The sequence below is a fragment of the Myotis davidii genome, unplaced genomic scaffold (genome assembly GCF_000327345.1).
Source record: "Myotis davidii unplaced genomic scaffold, ASM32734v1 scaffold223, whole genome shotgun sequence".
NCBI classification, from domain to species: Eukaryota; Metazoa; Chordata; class Mammalia; order Chiroptera; family Vespertilionidae; genus Myotis; species Myotis davidii.
Window position 1 is genome coordinate 3,689,815 of NW_006294609.1, and position 19,009 is coordinate 3,708,823.

The 19,009-nt window shown below is 37.2% G+C and overlaps 1 protein-coding gene across 1 annotated transcript in view; it reads left to right on the forward strand.

Annotated features, from left to right (window-relative positions):
• RAD9B (RAD9 checkpoint clamp component B) overlaps positions 1-19,009 on the forward strand; it is a 21,521-nt gene that overhangs the window by 978 nt on the left and 1,534 nt on the right. The window contains exons 2-10 of the mRNA XM_015567269.1: positions 1,453-1,523; positions 2,574-2,720; positions 2,927-3,041; positions 5,823-5,922; positions 10,563-10,669; positions 13,075-13,181; positions 13,262-13,326; positions 14,096-14,218; positions 15,779-15,983. Of these exons, the coding sequence (XP_015422755.1) occupies positions 1,453-1,523; positions 2,574-2,720; positions 2,927-3,041; positions 5,823-5,922; positions 10,563-10,669; positions 13,075-13,181; positions 13,262-13,326; positions 14,096-14,218; positions 15,779-15,983 (1,040 nt within the window). The remainder of the gene's footprint in view (positions 1-1,452; positions 1,524-2,573; positions 2,721-2,926; positions 3,042-5,822; positions 5,923-10,562; positions 10,670-13,074; positions 13,182-13,261; positions 13,327-14,095; positions 14,219-15,778; positions 15,984-19,009) is intronic.

Consider the following 19,009-nt stretch of genomic DNA (forward strand, 5'->3'; position numbering starts at 1 on the left):
ACCTGTAACTAAAAATGATCATGGAAAGGCATCTTGCAATGCAGCTGGCTTCCCTGTGTTGGGACTTCTGTGGAACAGTATGGAACAGGAAGTTCTGAATTCTTAATGAGCAATTATTTACATGATTGTTTATGTTGGACTGTAAACACTGTGAGGGCAGGAACTATTCCTGTCTTGTTCATCTCTATACCCCGGCTGCCCTGGGGTTGTGCTTGGAACATTGTAAGTGCTACAATAAATATTCATTGGCTGAATGATAGGTCTGCATTAGGCAGCTCCGGGAAAAAGTGAAGGTGAAGTGGGGAAAAGAGGCATCTATCTTTCCCCCCAGTCATCTAATCTTTCTCAGTTTGAGGTCCACACTCCCAGCTCACATACTTATGATTAAGCCTTATAATCTAATTTTATGTTCTGGAATTGTTTTCCCTTTTGTGTACTTTTCCATAAATTGATATGGCCTTCTATGTTTATTTTGCAGCATTTCATTCCATATCTGTTTGCCACATTTTTTTTTACGTATTAATAACTCATGAGGACATTGCAAGCATCATATTACGTATTAATAACTCATGAGGACATTGCCAGGTCAGACCAGTTTTCATTCAGCCCTACTTTTTAAAAATATATTTTTATTGATTTCAGAGAGGAAGGAAGAGGGAGAGAGAGATAGAAACATCAATGATGAGACCCATTGATTGGCTGCCTCCTGCATGCCCCCCACTTGGGGATCAAGCCCACAACCTAGGCAATATGCCCTTGACCAGAATCGAACCTGGGACCCTTCAGCCTGTAGGCCGAGGCTCTATCCACCGAGCCAAACTGGCTAGGGATAGCCTCTCTTTCTGAAAGGACATCTAAGTATGTTTGGTGGGAAGATTTGGCATCTTTCATGCAACCCTCAAACATCAGAGATACATCTTGAGAGCCTCTAATTTATCTCATGACTTGCTTTGACTTTGCTACCAGTCAAGTTATTAAAAACCTTCAAACCATCCTCTCCATTCTTTGTTTTTACACTTTTCCCAGGGTGGGGTAGGGGAAGATACAAGTTTTAAAATACATTAGTATGGGAGGAAATTGGCTTGCCACAATAGTTCCATGCAACACTGCAAACATGCAGAAGGGAAGAATTTTGTTGCATGTTATTTCATACACTCGTTCATTGAATTTATTGAGCTCTTACTATTAACTTGGCATTTTGCCAATAGTATTATAATGTATTTCCTTTTTAAAAAATTATTGTTGAAAGTATTACAGAGGTTCCCTCCCTCCCCACCTTTGACCTTCTCCACCCTGCTCCCACCCCCCAATGTATTTCTTAAAACAATTTGTAGTATTAGTCTATAAACACTGTTCTTTATGAATTTAAGTCCCATGAATGCTGAAGTAGACCTATGATTTGTTTTTGTTTGAGAGAAGGAATATAAGCAGCACCTTTCTTTTTCTCTGTAGTCTTTGGGAAAGCAATCCAAGCTCTATCAAGAATTAGTGACGAGCTGTGGCTAGACCCATCTGAAAAAGGTGTAAGTAAGAAAGTTAACTGATAGACCATTCATTTATTAAGACAAAAGAAGTTTAAGATTCCAGTACAGATCGTATGTTAACTAGGAAATCCAGAAATTGTAATTATCCTTTTCACTGTTCAGATTTATTGTACATATCTAAATATATTTAGAACAGCGATTTTCAACCATTTTCATCTCATGGTACACATAAACTACTAAAATTTTTCGGCACACCAAAAATACATTTTTTGCTAATCCAACAAAAAATAGGTACAATTTTGATTCATTCACACTGGATGGCTATTGTGTTGGCTGTTATCATTGTTTTAAATTTGACAATCTAAGGAAAAAGAGGTCAGTGCCCCTGAATAGTCGTGTATTACATGTTTTAAAAATTCTTGCAGCACACCCATTGAAAATCATTAATTTTGAGCATAGAAAATTTTTAAATCATGCAGATAAACACAATTAATTTAAATCAGAAGTCACAAACTGGTGGTCAAGAGGCTAGATATGGCTTGTACAAGTGTTTTATGGGGATTGCACTGTATTTTTTAGAAATTGAAATTATTTTTAACAGTTAAAAATTGGGAGAGTCCACATAAAAATCTGAATTTCCTGTTTCTCTTGAAAACTCAAGAAGATCTGACAGTTTGGGGCCTGTATTCCCAAGTGGAAGTAGTTGGTTGAGACAGTTTCTCCCCTTAGAAAAGGCAAGAGATCGCCATTTTACTGTGAACTCTTTTTACTCCCTTTCATATTGCCTTCTGCCACTTTGTACATTAAAGTTAAGGCCCTGTAGGCATTTGTAATTTTACAATTTCAACATGCAAAATTTTAGATTTAATACCTATATATATTCAATATAGATATGTATACATATGTGTATGCATATGCAAATTTAATATAGTGTATAAATGCAGTCCATATAATATAATTCATAGCCATATAATGCAGTTAACCTTATTTGAACACATTTAATTGCTATATTAAACAAAATAGAATTTTTTAAATTAATCATTTAAAGAACTTTTTTTTTTCCTTAATAGCTTTTTTTTTTCTTCCCAGCTTGCTTTAAGGTCTGTGAATTCTTGTCGCTCAGCATACGGATGTGTCCTCTTCTCTCCTGTGTTTTTCCAACATTATCAATGGTCAACCTCAGTAGATATGAAAAATGGCACAAAATCAAATTTAAATTGCAAATTGGGAATTAAGGTAAATATAAGTGGCCCTGGTTGTCTCTTATATTGTGGAAATATTTGGTATATCAGACAGAACATATATTCTGTACTTAATACTTGGTTTAAATGGCAGGTAGGGCAAATCTATTCATTTATGAATATGCATACTCTTGTTTGTTTTTAAACTAATTAAACAATCATATTGAGTATATACTGTCCCATAATATATTTGTATTACAGTCACTTCTGCCCATCTTTAGATGTCTGAATTCCCTCGAAAGAAATGTAGAGGTGTGCAAAATATTCACCAGATCTGATAAGTGCAAAGTAGTCATTCAATTATTCTGCAGACATGGTAGGTATTATTAAAACTAATGTATTGTGTGTTTCTTGTTAATATTTTTATTTTTAGAATATTCAGACTGCATGTCAAGAGTTCCCATTACATTATTGCTTAGAATTTGTGTAGTTTTATGGTAGGACAGTTGGAAGTACTTGAAAAATATTATCTTATTTGTCTCTGTAGAAGTATTGTGAGATGATTGGTATTATTTCTTGTCAGTGACACAAGCTTTGCCTGCATAAACCAATTTTTTTTAATATATATTTTATTGATTTTTTTACAGAGAGGAAGGGAGAGAGACAGAGAGTTAGAAACATCGATCAGCTGCCTCCTGCACATCTCCCACTGGGGACGTGCCCGCAACCAAGGTACACGCCCCTGACCGGAACCGAACCCGGGACCCTTCAGTCTGCAGGCCGACGCTCCATCCACTGAGCCAAACCAGTTTCGGCCCAATTTTTAATTTAAACAATTGGTTGTTCTCAAATTAATTGGCTGCTTGACATTCTGTAAGAATGCCTTGGCAACAGTGTTCCTTGGTAAAAACAAAAAGAGAATAATTCCTGCTCTAGCCAGTTTGCTCAGTGGATAGAGCATTGGCCTGCAGACCAAAGGGTCTGGGGTTCGATTCTGGTCAAGGGCACTTACCTTGGTTGCAGGCTCCTTCCCAACCCCGGTCCTGGTCAGGGCTTGTGCAGGAGGCAATCAATCAATGTGTTTCTCTCTGTCTTTCCCTCTCTCTTCCACTATCCCTAAAAAAATCAATGGAAAAATATCCTCAGGTGAGGATTAACAAACAAACAAAATAATATTTCCCTCTAGGCTGAAAGAAGCATGGTAACTGGCTCAAGGTCACAGAACTAGTAAGTCGTAGAGCCTGGATTTAAGTCCTGCCCCACAATAGTAGAAGCAAAACCTTCACTCATTCTCTCTGCCACACCAAGCTATAAAACACATTTCCTGCCTGCCAGCTTTGTGTGGTCAATATTCAAATGTTGTACTCATAGGACTTTTACATGCTTGAGTTGTATATCCTGTTGATTAACAGCATGGGCTCCGGAGGCCATAAGGCAGCGGTTCTCAACCTGTGGGTCACGACCCCTTTGGGGGTCAAATGACCCTCAGACCATCGGAAAACACATACATAATTATATATTGTTTTGTGAGTAATCACTATGCTTTAATTATGTTCAATTTGTAACAATGAAATTGGGGACCACCACAATATGAGGAACTGTATTAAAGCGTCGCAGCATTAGGAAGGTTGAGAACCACTGCCATAAGGTCTGGGGTAAAACTCCTGCTCTGCCCCTTCCTTGCTGAGACCTTGGGCATATTATTTTACATCCCTGTGTCTCAGTTTCTCAATATATAAATTGGGGATAATGTTAGTACCAGCTTCCTAGGGTTTTTGTGAAGATTCAATGAGTTTTCTAGGAAGTTATAGTTCTAAACTGTTTAAAAGAAGGCCTGGTCCCTGGCCAGGTAGTTCAGTTGGTAGAGTGTTGTACTGATGTGCCAAGGTTGTGGGGTGAATCCCCAGTCAGGGCACATACAAGAATCAACCAATTAATGCATAAATAAGTGTAACAACAAATCTCTCTCCCTCTCTTAAAAATTGATCAATTAAAAACATTTTTTAAAATCTTGTACTTATGACATTGATCCAAATCTTTTTTGTTAGTAGGTACTCAGTAAATATTTATGAAATTATTAAATGTTGCTGTTACTACTTAAGTAAAAAAATAAGTTGAGAAATGTTATCTTTAGTAAATCCTTTTGATTCACACAGCAACATTATTATGCTGTAGAAAGTTAAAGCCCACTGGATTTTATTGCATGGGCTCTATATTTCAACTTAGATTCAAATTCTAACTGTACAGTTAAGGTTCCACTTGATGTCTTTGGCAGGTGAAAAAACATATAACTGAAACCAATTTTACCATAGGCTCGTTGGTATAAACAAAATTTAAGTTCCTATGGCATCTCATCAAGTTATAATGAAATGACTTTGAATGAAAAACATTATTCTAGGACCTGCTGTATTTGCTCAAAAGGTATATAGACTTGCCTGGCTGAGTGTCGACCTATGAACCAGGAGATCGGGTTGCACACTTGATCCCTGGTATGGGGCGTGCAGGAGGCAGTCACTCAGTGATTCTCATTATTGATGTTTCTATCTCTCTCTGCCTCTTCATTCCTCTCTGGAATAAATTTAAAAATGTATATTTTTAAAAAGCATAGCCTTGAAAAGTCATTTAGCCTCACTGAGTTATTGTTTCCTCTTCTGAGATTAAGTGCCTGCCCTATAGGGATATTGTGTGGGTCAGAGGTGATGTATGTAAAATGTATACCTCAGTTCCTGGCACCTAGGGCCATAGCCATTACTGCTACACATTTTTCTCAGAGGAAAAGAATTCACAGGCTAGGTGTTCAGTTTTATATTCCAAAGTCCCATTCAGAAATATCAGGCCTGGATGGCAGATACTGAATAATAGATAGCTGAGCTGTAGTGGGCAATCACTATTTTACACACAATTTAAGAAATTATCTGTATTTCAAAAGCATGTGGGAATTCTTTACTGCCTGCTTGGTGAGATGGTCTGACATATTGCCTGGTGTCCACTAGGGAGCGATAAACACGTTCATTAAGGAATAGTGGTTCTCCTTGCTGTGTGCACCTGCCAGATATTAAATATAACTTTACTTATTTTAATTTGGCTGTGAAACTTAAAATTTTCTTAATATTTTAATTTTGAACTTAAAGTTAACAGGTTGTTTATTCTTTTGAAGGTATTAAAAAGACTCACAATGTGTGTTTTCAAGAAAGTCAGCCTTTGCAAGTTATTTTTGAAAAGAATACGTGTAGTAATACACTAATGATTCAGCCAAGGTAATGAGTTCTCTGTTGATTCTTTTTCTGAAAATAGTATGGTTACAGAGTAAAGAATTAATGTCCTAGAGCTTTTAAATAAGTCACTTTTTTGTTTTAAAACTAACACTGGACTTGGAGAAATCACCATATAGGATCAAGAGGAAATCTTGATAAAGATAATAGTGTATCAGTGATTTTCAACCTTTTTCATCCCACAGCACACATAAACTAATTACTAGAGTATTAGTTTTTGGTTTGAATCACATAAAAAAATATATGTTTTGCCCTGATCGGTTTGGCTCAGTGGATAGAACATTGGCCTGCGGACTGAAGGGTCCCAGTTTCTATTCTGGTCAAGGGCATGTACCTTGGTTTCGGGCACATCCCCAGTAGGAGGTGTGCAGGAGGCCGCTGATCGATATTTCGCTCCCATCGATGTTTCTAACTCTCTATCCTTCCTTCCTCTCTATAAAAAATTAATAAAGTGTATTTTAAAAAATATATATGTTTTGCTGATTTAACAAACAAAAAAGGCATAATTTTGACTCATTCACGCCAGACAACTATTGTTGTGTTGGCTGTTGTCATTTTTTTAAAGATACATTTTTATTGATTTCAGAGAGAAAGGGAGAGGGAGATAGAAACATCAATGATGAGAGAAAATCATTGATCGGCTGCCTCCTGCACACACACTACCGAGGATCAAGCCCACAACCCTGGGCATGTGCCCTTGCCGGAATCAAACCGAGGACCCTTCAGTCCACAGGCTGAAGCTCTGTCCACTGAGCCAAAACTGGCAAAGGCTGTTGTCATTTTAAAAAAATATATTTTTATTGATTTTAGAGAGGGAGGGAGAGAACTGTTGTCATTTTTTAAAATTTGACCATCTAAGGGAAAAGAGGTCAGTGCCCCTGACTAAATAATCATGTATTGCATGTCTTAAAAATTCTTGTGGCACACTGGTTGAAAATTACTGTAATTGCCTAATGGTAGCAATAATAATTTAGTGGCCAAGAATATTCTAAAAATATTCCATCAGTAGCTTTCTTCATCAAATGTTACCAGGAGAAAAATATATTCTCTAATATTTTGCATTTACATGGTGCCTTCTGTCTGAGTCTTAAAACACACAGCATAAGAAAATGTCAACATTTTTTATATGAACTGATTTTATCCTTAAGTATTTCCAATTTTTTCCTCTAGAGAATGAGTCAATGTACTCAATTTTTCAGTTAAGCCATAACATTAAACATTAGTTACTTTGTAAGTCAAAATATATTTTATTCTTGTTGTTTTTTAAATTACCAAAGAAATACATGTTCTCGAAATACATCTAAAATTTATAGACGATTGCAAAGATTAAAAAATGAAAATCTTTCTCCTCTACCTGCCCTTTATTCCACTGGCAATGATAATATCTATTAATAATTTGGTGTATATCATTCTAGCTCTCCTTTTTATAGCTATTTTGTTAAATTTATAGCCAATCTCTCTGTAATTCTCCCTATAATTATTCTGATCTCTTTTTCCCACCTCTCAAATTTATATCACATACTTCATTATGCATAGTTCTTTATAATATATTATACATAGTATTTTCAAAGAAAATGTCCCACTATTATTTTTGTTTGGCAACTTGTTTTTTTCAGTTTCTATGTCAGTTCACCTAAATCTATCTTATTATTTTTAATGACTATATAATTTTTCATTGTATGACTGATTGGTAATTTACTTATCCATTATCCTACAATACGATAGTCTCCCCTCCCCACAGTTGATTCCTAAAACTGCAGATAGTACCCAACCCTACATATATTTTTTTCCTCTGAATACAGACCTATGATAGTTTAACTTATAAATTAGTCACAGTAAGAGATTAATAACTAATAAAATAGAACAGTTATAACAATATACTGTAATAATGTTATATGAATGTGGTGACTTGCTCGGGTCTTCCTATAGACTTAATGCTTTCTGGTGCATTATGTTATCATCAGTCAGAACATGTTTTCTGCCCATGTCGTCCACCCACAAATTCAATGCCTTTTCCATCTTAACTAAGCACTACCACACCCACTGTGGCTGTAACTTTTGCAGTTCGAGGTACAACAGTAAGACTAGCAGGAATTTCTTTTCCTTCTTTACAACTTCATAGGTATAAGATTTGTTCTCACCATAGATCTTAGCAACTTCAGCATATGACTTTTTTTCTTTCCTTATTAAGTTAAGGAGAACTTTCATCTTTTCCCTTAAAGGAAGCACTTTTTGGCTTCTCTTTGGTATATCTGAATTGTCAGCATCACTACTCTTGCGATTTGGGGATATTAATAAGTAAAATAAGCATTGCAGCACTTCGACAGGCTAGCTGATGATAACTGTGATAGCTACTAAGTGATTAACGGGTAGGTAGCATATACAACGTGGAGACACTGGACAAAGGGATGAGTCACATCCTGGGCAGGATGGCACCGGATGGCATGAGATTTCATCACACTACTCAGAATGGCAAGCAATTTAAAACTTATAATTATTTCTGGAACTTTCCATTTAATATTTTCAGATCACAGTTGACTGGAGATAACTGTAATCCAGAAAAGTGAAACCTCGGATAAGGGGGAACTGTTGTATTGGTGAAAAAGGTTGTTTCCAACTTTTTGCCATCACAAACAATGCTGCTAGTAGTACATAGGGTAATGTGTTAGTTGTCTGTTGCTGTGGAGAAAATTTCCTCAAATCTTGGAGCCTTAAAAAAACAGACATTTGTTACTTTGTACTAGTAAGTGCGGCCTAGCTGGGTGCATCTGGCTCAAGGTCACCAAGGTTGAAGTTAAGCCATCAGCCAGGACAGTGGTCTTATCTGAAGGCTGTGGAGGGAGTTACTTCCAAGCTCACTGACATGGTTGCTGGGAGGCCTCAGTTCCTCACCAGGCAAGCCTCTCCTTAGACTGCCTGATTGTACTCACTACATGGTGATGAGAGACAGAAGCAGAGAGGAGGAGGGGAAGTCTCCCAAGATGGAAGCCATGGTCTTTTTATAACCTAATCTCAGAATTGCTCTCTTATACTTCTGCCATTTTCTCTTTGCTAGAAGTGAATCTTAGCTGTCCAGCCCACACTCAAGGTGGGGGACTTATATAGGACCTGAAAAGGAGGAGGTGGGATTATTGGGGCCTCTTCTAGGCTGCAAAACACAGATAGAGTCCTAGAAATCAAATTTCTGGCTCAAAGGCTTAAAATTTTAAATGTGCATACATATTATCAAATTGCTTCCTGGAAAGTTTGTATCAATTTACATTCCCACCAAACGTGTAGGAAAATCCTTCTAAGTAAAAGATATGAATGATCTTTTACATTTTTGCCAACATAATAGGTAGAAAATGGTATTATTAGAGTTCTTTGTTGTTCTTATTTCATTACTAGGGAGTTGGAGTATCTTTTCATATACTTATTAGCAATTGGTATTTTTCTTCCCTAATTGCACATTCATGTCATTTTTTAAAATATATATCAGGTTGTTGGGTATCTTGTACAAAACTTCCCCCTTAACACTGGAAATGTTTCCAGATGAATTTGGTAGGCGTTCCTCACATTTTGGCATCAAGAAACACTAATACCAACATTACAAAAATTCTAAGAATCTGTTATGTTTTTTATCAAATAACACCTCACTTTCAAAAGTATCTCAGAAGTTATAATGCAATAATAAAAAGGCAAATAACCTAACTAAAAAACAGGTGGAGGATTTGAATAGACATTTTTCCAAAGACGATATAAAATGGCCAATAAGCACTTGAAAAGGTGCTCAAAATTATTAATCATTGGGGAAATCCAAGTCAAACAACTTGAAATCTGTGAATTGTGTAGTAGGTTAATTATATCTTAATAAATCTGTTTTTAAAAAGGGAGCACAGAATGAAAAAGCACTGGGATGTCAAGACAACCTTGAAAGTAATAATTAGTAATCAGGTCAAGTAACAAAGGGACAGAGAATATAGGCAGCAGGCTGCTTGTAAACTTCTACCTCTCAGCTGGGTCTCCAGCACTTACCCCAATTGATTAGAACGGCTCTGTTTTCTACTATTTCCCTTAGGAGTGTGATCCCAGGCCAATTAAAGAAATTGTTACATAAAAAAGAACCAAAATCATTTTATTCTAGTGTTTGGTTTATCCTGCAGCTTTCACATGCTTTACTAAGAATGCATCTTACTATTCTCTTGGCCTTTAAATGAAGTTACAGTTTCAAAATATACTAAAATATAGCAGCTCATAGAAAAGAAGGAAGAAAAATTTACATTTTGAATAAATTTTTCTAAATCTAGGCCAAATAACCTATTTCTAGATTAAAGATTTGAGTGCCGCCCTAGCTGGTTTGGCTCAGTGGATAGAGCTCTGGCCTGCGGACTGAAGGGTCCCAGTTTCAATTCCGGTCAAGGGCACATGCCCAGGTTGTGGGCTCGATCCCTAAGGCGGGGGAGACATGTGGGAGGCAGCCAGATGATCAGTGATTCTCTCTCATCATTGATGTTTCTCTCTCTCTCTCCCTCTCCCTTCCTCTCTGAAATCAATAAAAATATATTTTTAAAAAAGATTTGAATCCCATTAGAAAGCTGTTTGTTTACTTTCCAAAGGATGTAATATTTTTTTATTACATTTCCCAGAGTGCTTGCTGAGGCAATTGTTCTTTTCACATCAAGTCAAGAGGAAGTTACTCTTGCAGTTACTCCACTGGAAGTTTGCATTAAGAGTTCTACTGAGGAATCAATGGGTATGGATTATATCTGTCATAGTGCTTTAATGTAATATCACTTCGTGGTTTTTCTTGATGACTAACCATGCAGTAAATATTAGTGGCATAATATTTATTTTTGTTTAAAAAGCAGTAAGATCTAGAAGATCATTAAAATGTTTAAGAGAGCCCTAGCCAGTTTGGCTCAGTGGATAGAGCATCGGCCTGTGAACTGAAAGGTCCCAGGTTCGATTCCAGTCAAGGGCACATGCCCGAGTTGTGGGCTCAATCCCCAGGGGGGGACTTGCAGTAGGCAGCCAATTCATGATTCTCTCTCATCATGGATGTTTCTCTCTTTCTCTCCCTCTTCCTTCCTCTCTGAAATCAATAAAAATATATAAAATAATAAAATAAAATAAAATGTTTAAGAGATCCAGGATATTTACACCATCAGTAATTTAAGTGCTTAGCTTTGAAATTCCAGTTGTTTTAAAATTAGGAGAATGGTTACTGAGAAAATTTTAAAGTTAAGATTTTAAAGTTTTTCTCATCCTTTATTATACTTTGTGTTTAGCATGAAGAAAAATTAAGAGGCCAGCAATCCAATTGAGATGACCTTTGACTACATAAGAAAAAGTATATTTGAATTGGAAATGTAAGATATTCCAGGCAGCAAATGTATAGGGCAGAAAATGTGAATACTTCTTAAGTCAGCTCTTCCAAGAGTTATCTAGATGGAATGGAGAAACTAAGGCACTATCAAACCAGGAGTTTTGGTATCAGGAAAATTTATGGGGTCTTTTTGGCACAAGTTGTTTGAGACTCTTTGACCTTGGATACTTTTTTTTGGTGATAGCAGTAAAGAAAGAATACAAAGGGAGGAACTGTATTATTTTAAAGTGAAAAACCAGTAGAACCGGGGATTAAGTTGTGTCAGATGACTTTTGTAGTATTTGGTTTATGCCAGGTTCTGTTCTAAATGGTTTTCATTTCTGAATTCATTTGATCTTTGTAACAACTCTGTGAAGTAGGTACTATTATGATCCCTCTTTTCCATCTGAAGAATATGAAGCACAGAGAAACTAAGTGACTTGCTGGTGTCACATAGTACGTGGTACCTGGTGACCTGAGCACAGGGCACAAACTCATTTGTGCTATTATTGCTTCTCTCAGATCTCCTCTACGTTCTTTCTTGGCACTCAGGAGTGCATGATCTGGGAAATATACACTTGATTAGTGAAGGGGTCTGGTTTATATTCCATAATGCCATCTCTGAATAAAGATGGTCATTTAATAACCAGGAGACACAGTCTCTTATGAACAACTTTCTAATGAGTAGTTCTAGTTATGTTTGACTAGGGACCCAACTGTTTAATTCTATTATTGAACTTACTCTATGCTAACACCCTGGAGTGACATGAGCCTTCTTGTTTGAGATTAATGTATTTGTAAGGTATTGTTTGGCCCTTTAAAAAAATGTATACTGCCCTGACCGGTTTGGCTCAGTGGATAGAGAGTCGGCCTGCAGACTCAAGGGTCCTGGGTTCGATTCCGGTCAAGGGCATGTACCTTGTTTGCGGGCACATAACCAGTGGGGAGTGTGCAGGAGGCAGCTGATCGATGGCTCTCTCTCATCGATGTTTCTGACTCTACCCCTCACCCTTCCTCTCTGTAAGAAATCAATAAAATATATATTTAAAAAAATGTATACCATTTATTCTTTGTTCTTATACTTACATAATTTATGTTCATTGAAGAAAATAATTTTTAAAAAGCACTAATATAAAAGTCATCTGAAATCCCACTATCCAGAGATGAGCACTTTTAATACCTGTTTCTATATTTCAGATCTAATAGGAGATGGGTTGTGTGAAAGTAATGAAATGCCTTGAAGCTATTAAAAGTAATCTCAAATTGTGTATACACACTCCTCTCTCTCTGAGAGTGTATATCAAAGATACTTATTGAAGCTAATTTTGTGGAAAACACAAGTGAAAAACAGGCAATGGATTTGAACAGACATTGACATGGCTTGTAATTGATGCTGGGAACTCAGCTGGATTGTTGTCCAGAGTCCTTGCACATTATGTGGCTTCTTCATGTATGAAAGCATGAAGTCAGCATGGTGGCTGAGTTCCAAGAGCAAGTGTTGCAGATAGAGGAAGTGGATAGAGGATAGATGGGGAGGCTACTAGTTGCTAAAGGTCTGGGCCCAGAAACCAGCACCAAATCACTTCATCATGTCCTATTGGTCAAAGTAGTCAGAGAGCCAGCCCACCCAGATTCTAGGATAGGGGAAGTAGACATAGAACCCCTCTCTCAATGAAGGAATGTCACGGAATTTATGGCTATGTTTAACTTACCACGTAGGTTATATTTTTATATTCAAACTTAACAAATATCTCTAGAACTAATTTTATTCATTTTCCTACAATATTGAACAGATTTGAACAGTTCTGTATACAGTGAAATGTTTGTGGGTCCACATGAGTTTGAGTTCTTTCAAATTGGAGTTGACACTGAAATAACATTTTGCTGCAAAGAATTGAAGGTAAAGAAAAATTTGTACAAAATTAAAATTTTCACTGATAGTTTTTAAGAAATATTTCATTTTTCTTCTTTTTCTTTCAGGGAATGCTGTTATTTTCGGAAGCTACACATGCTCCTATAACCATGCATTTTGATTTTCCTGGAAAGTAGGTCCTTAGGGAACTTTTCTGAGTTTGTTTCTTTTTCTTTTGTTATATGTTAATAAAACTATTTTAATCACTTTGAAATTAATTCGTACCTCAGGAATTCCTTAACCTCGCTAGCAATACTTATCAAACTAAATTTTAAAAGATGCCATAACATAGTATTTTTTAATTGGTAACTTGATTGAGAAAGATATATGCTTCAACAGAGTGAAAACATTTATAAATTTGATAGGAATAAATTGCCTAATTAGAAAATAATACATGGCTGAAATCTCTGTGAAACTATGATACTTTATTTTTTTTAATATATTTTATTGATTTTTTTACAAAGAGGAAGGGAGAGGGATAGAGAGTTAGAAACATCGATGTTGAAGATGAGAGAGAAACATCGATCAGCGGCCTCCTGCACACCCCGTACTGGGGATGTGCCTGCAACCAAGGTACATGGCCTTGACCAGAATCAAACCTGGGACCCTTCAGTCCACAGGCCAACACTCTATCAACCCAGCCAAACAGGTTAGGGCAAAACTATGATACTTTATATGATACTCCAGCACTGAACTTTCAAATGACAATGGGTTTGGATAGCTGTTTTATAAAATTAGATCTGATGATTTCAGCTCTTAGCACTGTGTTAATCAGTGAGAAGACTAAAAGGACTTCTACTTTTACTGTTTCTTTTTATTCCTGAATTAGATATAATTTTTCATATTTTCCCAATGTCCATCAGAAAATGATTGTGATGTTTGCTCTGACTTTGCCTTTTTAGACCTATGTCTTTAAGTATTGACCATATGTTATTGGAAGCTAACTTTGTTTTGGCTACATTAGCTGATGAGCCAAGTAGAGCATCTTCTCCGCAATCACTGTGTCTGTCACAAAAACGAAAAAGGTAAGGTCATGGTTTTTGTTTGTTTGTTTGTTTTTTAAATATATTTTATTGATTTTTTACAGAGAGGAAGGGAGAGGGATAGAGAGCTAGAAACATCGATGAGAGAGAAACATCCATCAGCTGCCTCCTGCACACTCCCCTCCCCCCAGGGGATGTGCCTGCAGCCAAGACACACGTCCCTGACCGGAATCGAACCTGGGACCCCTCAGTCCAAAGGCCGACGCTCTATCCACTGAGCCAAACCGGCCAGGACAAGGTCATGTTTTAACATCTTTATTGGCTGGGAAAAAGCCATTGCCATTTACTCTGAAATAATTCAGGAAACAATTGAGGAGTAAAATATTCAATCGGAAATTTTGACCGAATCAGGAAGACTTCACTGTAACAGGAATATCACTTCTTGCTCTGCATATTTGCTTTTCCTCTTCTGGTCAGAATTTACCAAGACTCTCTAATTTATCTTTGTTATTACCCAAAACTCATTTTCATTTGTAATAGTTGCTTTTCAGGAGTGATAGGGTGTTAAGGTGCACAGGAAAGTCTATTCCTACCTAAAACTCTCTTTCTCATAGGGACAGCCATTGTTTTTCTTTCCTTTTTTCCCCCTTTGGTCTCTTAATAACTTTCTTTTGGTGTTGGTGAGGGTGCTTCAACTGTAAAAACAACATAAAGTTCCTATGGGAAATTTGGAAAATACATGAAAATACAAAGAAAAAAACAACCATCACCCACAATTACACTACCTAGAGATAGCCACTGTTAACATTTGGCTCACCATATTTCCTTTCAGACTTATTTCGCATATACTTGTGTTTTTAAACAAGATTGAGATCATATAGCGTATGTAGTTTTGTGTCCTGTTTTTCACCCCAAATATATTATATTGTGAACATGTCCCAATGTCATGACTTGGAAACATGATTTTTAAGACTATACATTTCGTTGTACAGATATATAGTAATTTGACTCTTTTTTTAACTTGGTCCTGTTACCATTTCACAATAGCAAATTATTAATACCTCAGGTCATGCACAGTAGGTTAAGAAAAATTCAAATCTGTAGAGAGAATTTCTAAATAATCATATATGTAAATCTTAACTTTGAAAACAGTTCCATATTATTTCAGTATATTCCCTAAACCATGGTATCATTGTCATCCCATATTGCTCCATTAGTTATATAAAAACTGGAGGCCCAGTGCACAAATTTGTGCACAGGTGGGGTCCCTCTGCCTGGCTGGCGATTGGGGGGCTGGCCAGGGGGAGGGACCCCAGGAGGTTGGCTGGCTGGCCTGCCAATCGGGGCTTATGGGGGGTGGGACACCTGGAGGGAGGGGCTGTGGGAGGTTGGCCAGCCACGGGAGGTTGGCTATGGGAGTGCAATGGCCACCAGGGAGTAGCTCCTGCATTGAGCGTCTGCCCCCTGGTGGTAAGTGCGCATCATAGCGACTGGTTGACCAGTCATTCCAGTCATAATGGTAGCTTAGGCTTTCATATATATGTGTGTATATATATATTTATCTCAAAGTAAATATTCATTTAATTTATATTAATACCTCAGGTCAGATCTGCCATGTTCAAATTCAAAGGTTGGTAAAAAAGATAGCAAGGCCATGGAGTCTATCTCAAGCAAAGTAGCACCCAGGAAACTTTATGCTGATGAGATTCTCTCAAACATCTCTGCGTTGGAAAACTCTGGCAGTCCTATAATGAAAAGAGTGAATAGTGACACAGAGGAAGAGCCAGGGTCTCCATCTCTCAGGAAGGTAAAAGAAAAATGTTGAGACACAACCATGTCTCAGTCAAGAATTCTCATCATCTGTTACCCTTTTGCAGTCTCCCTGCTCCAGCCCACCCTCAATATCCTGAAGATAAATAAATTTCTTACTTTTTGACAGTAGAGAGGTGAAACCAATCTGCTATGGAGAAAAGACTGATTTATTTTATAGACCGTTAATACAATTCTTTTTTTATGAGGTTGTTGTTGTTTTGCTTAATCCCTTCACCAGAGTAATTTCTAACATAGTATATTCAAGTAAGGATTTGGATCACTTGTTTTAAAGAATAAATTATGATCGTGTATAGCATACATATCTTTGAATACAAATAATACGCTAGTCTATAGTTTGTTTTCTAAAATAAATGTTCTTCTCATTTTCAAATCTGTTTGGAAAATCATTTATTCATAGTGATACAATATAACTTTTATCCCCAAAACATCACAAGTTCCTTCATAGCAACATATCAAAATACCAACATTTTACTAGATTGATGATAAGCTTCACAGAATGCTAACATTAAACTTTATGAAATCTACTGAGGATAAACACAATTTATTAGAAACAGAAATATCTCAAATAATGAGTTTCAATTTTACATTTACATTAATATTTTATTCAAGCCTGTTTTGCTATTGCTGCTATTATTGATTTGGGAATATGAGTTTCTTACTTAGAATTAGAAATCTAGGAGGAGAAATATTGTTTCTAAAAGTCACTATCTCAAGCTGTATAAAAGACTTTTTAGGACAGTAAAATTGGATGGGGGATGTTGGGTGGATGTGTGGTGTGTGCAAAGCCCTGTGATGGGGGAAACATGGTGGCTTTAAGGAACTGAGGGCTGGCCAGTGTGGTTAGAGAGTAGCAGCCAGGGGGAAACAATGGCACACGGTGAAGCTCGTGCTGAGGTTGAGAAACCCTGTTGCAAAGGCTGCTGAAAAGTCTAAGAGCGACCAGGAGAGTATGGCATGAGGAAGGTACAAGAAGAAAGTGTCTAAGTAGGAAGTGGGATGAAGACTGAAAATGGCCATTGGCTTAAGGATGTGAGGATTTTTGGTAACCATAATAAGAGTTTCTATGAAATGGTGATGTCAGGAGCTTTCAGATAGGACTAAATAGAATAAGAAAATGGAGACAGCAAGTGTAGACAACTATAGCAGAGGTAAGGTGGGGAGGGAGGAACAGGATGAGACTTTTTATATATTTTAAGGATTAGAGACATTATTTTAAAATGCTTATATTCCTATCCAGTAGAGGGGAGGCTGTGAGGCAGTAGGGAGGAAAGGATGGGCATTAGCTGGGAAAAGGGGTGCACTTCTGTCACAGGAGGAGAGAAAGGAGAAGATGGGAGTCAAGCAGAATTGCCTGCAGAATCTGCCTTTGTCCTCTGTCTCCTACAACGCTGGTGTTAGTGTAAATGGCTCAGGTAGGGGAGTCAGAAGCAGATTACTGACCCCAAACTGTGTGCCTTTGGGGGAAGGATTCTATTTTAGAGAATGCATTGGTCCAGTTGTGAAGGTTCTGGGTGTTTCATGAACCATCGCCATCAAAGTTAGGGTGACCACATTGGCCAAGTTTTTGAAAAGGGGCCATTCCCTGGAGCACTTACTGAGAACTTTTACTTTGAATAAACAGTACAGTTACTTTCCCCCCTCCAGTTTTCTTGCTTGTTCTTTGGGGCAGTTTCTTCTGACTAGCGAGAACACTGCAACAACCCTTTCAACAGTCTGGCAACAGCAAGTGATAGTGAAGAGGACATGAATAATGGCAGTTTTTACATATTCTAACATTTAATGACGGCTGAGTTACCCCACCCCCCACCCCATTTACTGACACACCTCAAACACATTTCACACTTAGTCTATATTGTCTTGGACTCCCTTGAAAAGCAGGATGGACTTCTGCTTTTCTAAACATCTTCATCTCATACCACAACCATATGTAGAAATAACTGCTTGTTAACTATATGTAATTTGCTTTAAATCCATTATATGACTTGGAAAGCAGAAGTTTTCTGTGCAGGAAAAAGGCTCATTAGAATTTTTTTTTTGCGCCCCGCCTCCTGCCCCCAAAGATGTGCAAGTCCTAATAGCCAGAACCGCTCATTAGAATTCTTCACTGCATGTTCACATTAGAGCTTTTAGCATTTTCTTCGCCAGTTTTATAAAGGTATTTATTTTTTTATTTATTTAAATATGTTTTATTGATTTTTTATAGAGAGGAAGGGAGAGGGATAGAGAATTAGAAACATCAATGAGAGAAACATCGATCAGCTGCCTGCTGCACTCTCCCCACTGGGGATGTGCCTGCAACCAAGGTACATGCCCTTGACCGGAATCGAACCTGGGACCCTTCAGTCCGCAGGCTGACGCTCTATCCACTGAACTAAACCGGTTAGGGCTATTTATTTTTAAAATATATTTGTATTGATTTCTGAGAGGAAGGGAGAGAGACAGAAACATCAATGATGAAAGAGAATCATTGATCGGCTGCCTCCTGCACGTCCCACAGATAGAGCCCGCAGTCCAGGCATGTGCCTGATAGGGAATAGAACTATAACCTCCTGGTTCATAGGTCAATGCTCAACCACTGAGCCATGCTGGCTAGGCTATAAAGGTATTTAAACGTTCTTCAGCAGTCATTTGGAGTGCACCAATACTGCTTGTAGAGTTTCGTGACTAATAGGTATTTTTGTATTTGATTGCAAACATTTGAATTTTGGTGCTTTCAGACATAGTTATGCAGTCTTTTCTTGTGTAGTGCCATGATGTTTTTGGTCACTGCTTTTTATATTGTTAAGATTTTAAGCAAAATCCCTGTGGGAGGAAGTCAAGAATAAAAATACTAGGTGTACCGGTTAATAATGTGGATTTTTTTAATAGATGGAGTTACCCATATGTTGATATATGCAATTTGATATGTATCCTGTTTTGTTGTATTGACAAGCTTCAAAACTTCATATGTCAAATTTTCTGAAGGGGTTAACATAATAGATATTTTTATGCTTAAAAATG